Source organism: Nicotiana tomentosiformis, chromosome 2, assembly GCF_000390325.3.
Source record: "Nicotiana tomentosiformis chromosome 2, ASM39032v3, whole genome shotgun sequence".
NCBI classification, from domain to species: domain Eukaryota; kingdom Viridiplantae; phylum Streptophyta; class Magnoliopsida; order Solanales; family Solanaceae; genus Nicotiana; species Nicotiana tomentosiformis.
Window position 1 is genome coordinate 68,041,201 of NC_090813.1, and position 4,667 is coordinate 68,045,867.

Sequence of the window (4,667 nt, forward strand, 5' to 3'; positions counted from 1 at the left end):
TTTTATTTATATTTAAATATTTAGGTTTGATCATAGTCCATTCTCCCTAACCTCTATATCCGACAACTAATTCATCTTCATTAGGTATGTCTACGTGCACCCACATTAATATATGTTTATAAAAAATATAGACTCTTTTTGTCTCAATTTATATAATACTATTTTTATTTGAGATACCATTCTATTTTATGAACTATATACTTAAAATTTAATTTAAGAATCTAAACTCATTAAATTTTTATTTTAACATTAACTTTTGAAGGAATATATTTTCTCCATCTTACAAATAAATTTGCCTCGATTAAGGAAGAGATTTTTACCTATGTACTACGTTAGAATTAAGGAACATGCAATTATTGGGCCGATGCTAACAAGTGTGTCGGACTACAGGCCTCTATGATGGGTTGTGGCATGCTATCTTGTCCCTCAACTCGTGATCAACATGATTGATTATAGGACATAAATCAGTGGTACTTTCAATGCTAACAGCAATAAAATTATTAATTAATTAAGAGTAATTAAGACTACTTTGTTTAATAACTAATTAAAGACAGCTTGTATATACAATCAAAGAAGCAAAGTCGGCCTGCAAATGTTTTATTTTTTTGTATTTTTTTCTCTTTCCAATATTTTTTCATTTACTAATTCCACATAGAAGACAAATAGAGAATCAACAAGATTGGCTACCGGAGGTGCTCCTCCTCCTCTTGGCCGCCGGAAAAAGATGCCATTCCTCAGCCACCACTCCATCAAAGTCAAGCTGGTGAATATTCCCATGATTAGTAACATCAAAGAAGCAACCATCTGATAATCCGGCCACCATGTCGCCGTCGCTGCCGCCACAAGGCGGTTTGGCCTTGCGACGGCCGGCTCCTACGGGCACGTTCCGTAGGGCCCCACCGGCCGTCCAGTACCTTTGACAACCTTTGCAAAAGTGTCTTGGCTGGTTAACATTGTAGTTGTTGAAGTAACAAAACTTGGTTTCCATGCTTTTGCATCTAGGGCAAGGGATGATCTTTTCTGGCTTTTTTTCTTGATCTTCATCAGTATCATGATCATCACCTTTTGCAGCTTGTTTTGCTTGAACTTGTATTGTTGCACCAAACAACTTGATGCCTTGTGAGATGCGACTTTCTTGAACTTGAGCCATATTTTCTTGGTTTTGGGGGGTGGGGAGGCAAGTGAATGTCTATGTTTGATGTAGAGGAACTTAATTAGGAGTTGATATATATAGCTAGAGATGTGTGTGTGTATATATATATATATATATATATATATATATATATATATATATATGCACTTAAAAAGGAAAAGGCAAAAAAGTGCAGAGTGAGGTTTAGAGGTTGGGGTTGGATGGTGGGTTAGATAGGGGAGGAAAAAAGTTCATAGATATGATGGGGGAGAAAGAGATCTAATTGAAGAGTATAAAAGTATAGAATAAAAAGGGCATGAGAGAGAGAAAAAGGGTAAGTCAAGAAAGAAAAAGTTCATGGGTGATGAGCACAACTTCTTTTTAAGAACTTTTGGATGCTCTAATTTATATATTACTCAAGTGTTATTCCTCTGGTTCTTCTAAATTTACTGAGTTAGCAACATTTACAACGAAAATTTAGTATACAGTTTATATATTTTCTCTGTTCCAATGGTTCATATAGTTTGACTCTGCATGAGCTTTAAGATTAAAATAAAAAAAATTGTAGTCTTAAATATGTATTAAGTAACACTTTTGTAATCATAAAACTTTTAAAATTTATTGTAAGAATTATGTTATTATATTTGAGTCCCTATAAACTTTTTCATTAAAGGCACACTAGAAAGTTTAAAATTAATTATTTTTAAATTATAAAAATATTTTCTTAACGGACTAATAAATAAAAAATACCAAACAAATTGGAATGAACTAATAACAAAAATGTAAACGTAATGTTCAAGATAAATGTTAAATTTGTTTTTTAAACAGATTCACCATTAGACTGATTAAAAGGAAAGTATGGAAAAAATTTATAGGCCAATTTTTATTAAGATTCCCCAAGCTTTTTATGTTATTTTTAGCCAATGACTTTATGAAACTCTATATCTCCAAAAAGTCACTGTTTGTAACGCTGCTACTGATACTTAGCATTTATAACAAACATCTTCCTTTAGACTCAGAAAAAAAGAAAAAGTAAAATCATTGGTTTTCAAGTATATTAATATGTTAGATACCATATATGTGTGATAGACACAATTAGGTGAGCAAAAAGTGAAAAAGGAATAAAGTAAGTTGTAAATTTTCCAGTAACAGAATAAAAGGAAAAAGGGAGCCGCCATGAGCAACAAACAAAGGTTCTTTTTTTCTTTTTATTCTTTATTCTTTGTATTTTGGGGGGGGGGAGAGGAGGGGGGATGGGGGATTCTTTTTGTTGGGGTGAGGGGGCTGGTATAAAAAAGTTGATGCTGAACTTTTTGTCCACATCATTACTCCACGTCATCTGGTTATGTTGAAAGTCTCTACATATAGTGGGACCCAACACCAGGTAGGTTGATTATATTTTTCAACAAAATGGGAGTGTAAAGATAAGGGATGAATTAAAAGAGAGAAAGCTGGAAAAAGGAAGGTCTTTTCTAAGTTTAGTTTAATATCAAATCTGGATTAGCTTTTTCCTAAAGTATTTTCTTTTTCTTTAATCAAGATTGAGATTGTGCTGACACATCATGTTCATGTGGTTTTAATCCTTAAGGGTGAAGCTCCAACATTTTCTTTTCCTTCTTCTTGTTCCTCTTCTTCTCTCCCGATATTAATTATTTTAACAACAATAACATGACGAAAAATTCAGTTGTTTATATCATTAAATGATTTAAAATTAATATAACAATAAACATCAATTAAAAATATATTTAATGATTAATGTGATATAATTAAAAAAATTAAAATAACAAATATCATACTAAATCTAAAACTAGAAGTTAGTATATTCTATACAATTATGGTAAGATGGTCTACTTCTATATATTTCCTACCTATCTTGATCATTCTGGTTAAAACTAATTATATAAAGACTTGTCTTGTGAATTCCTATAATATTCATATGCGAGTAACAGTTGTTTCTCCAAAATTAATACTACACTCTAAATCTTAGTTAAATGACATTTTTCTCTTCTTTAGCTCATGGAAATAAATTATTTGACGGTATAGAAATGATTATATATATTGCAGGGTACGTATCTTATTCTTAACAATGATGATGCTCACATTAAGGAAAATAAGAACTTCCATATATAATCGAACTACTTATACCCTATTAACTTGAGTACCAGATCAAAAGAGAGAGAGTCCTTTTACACGAGAGCAAGCCACCCCAAAAAAAAAAAAGGTTACATAAAATACCACCTGAACTTGTATCTCAAATCACCATTATACACATTTTATCATCGGATTATTTTTATATATTCAAACCTTTCAGATAGGTGTAAATGACACACTATTTTTATGATGTGGTATGCGCGTGCTTTTCACACAAAATAGGTTTAGTGAATTTTAAATTTTGATATGCCACGTGTCCCATTTTATATATATATTTTTTTTAATCATCATCTTCTTTGTCAAACAAAGCAAATAACTCTCCAGCAACAATGAAGAAACGAGAATCCGTTTCTTTTTTCTCCAAAATCCCACCAGAAAATATTCCATCCCCTCCCTTTTCTTCTATATTTCCTTCCATGTTTTCTTCTCAAAAATTCCTCTTAAAAAATCTGAAAAAAATCAGAGATCTTGGCCCCAAAATGTATCAGACCTTCACCATCTTTTTGTTGTTTATTCTGACTACTTGAGGCAGTGGGTTGGTTCCTTTAACTTTGTTCTAGTATTAATATGATGATGGTGAAGTAGGGACTGCGAACGAAAATGTAGATTTAAATGGAGGAAGTGGATGTGGATTCAAGAATAGGTAATGAAGAATGGTTGTTGGTGGGGGGATTTTGTGCTTAGTAGTATAGTTGACGGCGAAAGGTGCCAATTTGGTAATATTTTCTTCAAAAGAGTATGGTGGTGCCGAGCGACGACTATGGAAGATGGGTGGCAGAGCATTGGCTGAGTAAGCATTTCATGGTAGTGGAGAGTTAATTGGGTGGTGAGAGAGGAATTTTCTTCCTGTTTTGATGCACATGGAAAATGAAGCATGTAAAGCATATCTTTGTCAAATAGTGAGGGGGATTTTCGGTGATGGGGGGTTCACAGCCGGGCGACGGTCGAGTCGGTGCTTGGGAAGAAGAAAAACAAGAGTATTTTCAATTGTTTTTTTTTTGTTTTTCTTAAGTTAATACACGTGTCGTCATCTCATTGGTGCGTGATATACAAATACAAATTAGTGTGTCATAAATATACATTTTAAAGGTTTGGTGTGTGATCAAAATATCTCATTAATCAACAAGTGTGTGAGAGGGATTTGGGTACAAATTCAGGTAAAAAAAAAGAAAAAAAGAGGAAAATCGAAAGAAGAAAAGGTCTTTCTCCCTAAACTAACGGAAAAATCACGACTTGAATAAGGAGAACAAAGAAAAACCATAAAAATAGATAAGTGATAAGATATTAAAGGGGATGAATTTGATACTTTAAAGCTGGATGCTTGTTATGGTAAATGCTATTCCTTTTGGCTTACTTTAATCAAAGTCTTTGCTTTTCAAGCATC

At 32.7% G+C, this 4,667-nt stretch overlaps 1 protein-coding gene across 1 annotated transcript; it reads right to left on the reverse strand.

Annotated features, from left to right (window-relative positions):
- Nucleotides 1–670: 670 nt before the first annotated feature.
- LOC104097168 (dof zinc finger protein DOF1.5-like) lies at nucleotides 671–1,150 on the reverse strand. Its single transcript, XM_009603697.4, has one exon. It carries the CDS (start codon nucleotides 1,148–1,150, stop codon nucleotides 671–673), a length of 480 nt encoding a protein of 159 aa, XP_009601992.1.
- Between the last annotated feature and the right edge of the window lie 3,517 nt (nucleotides 1,151–4,667).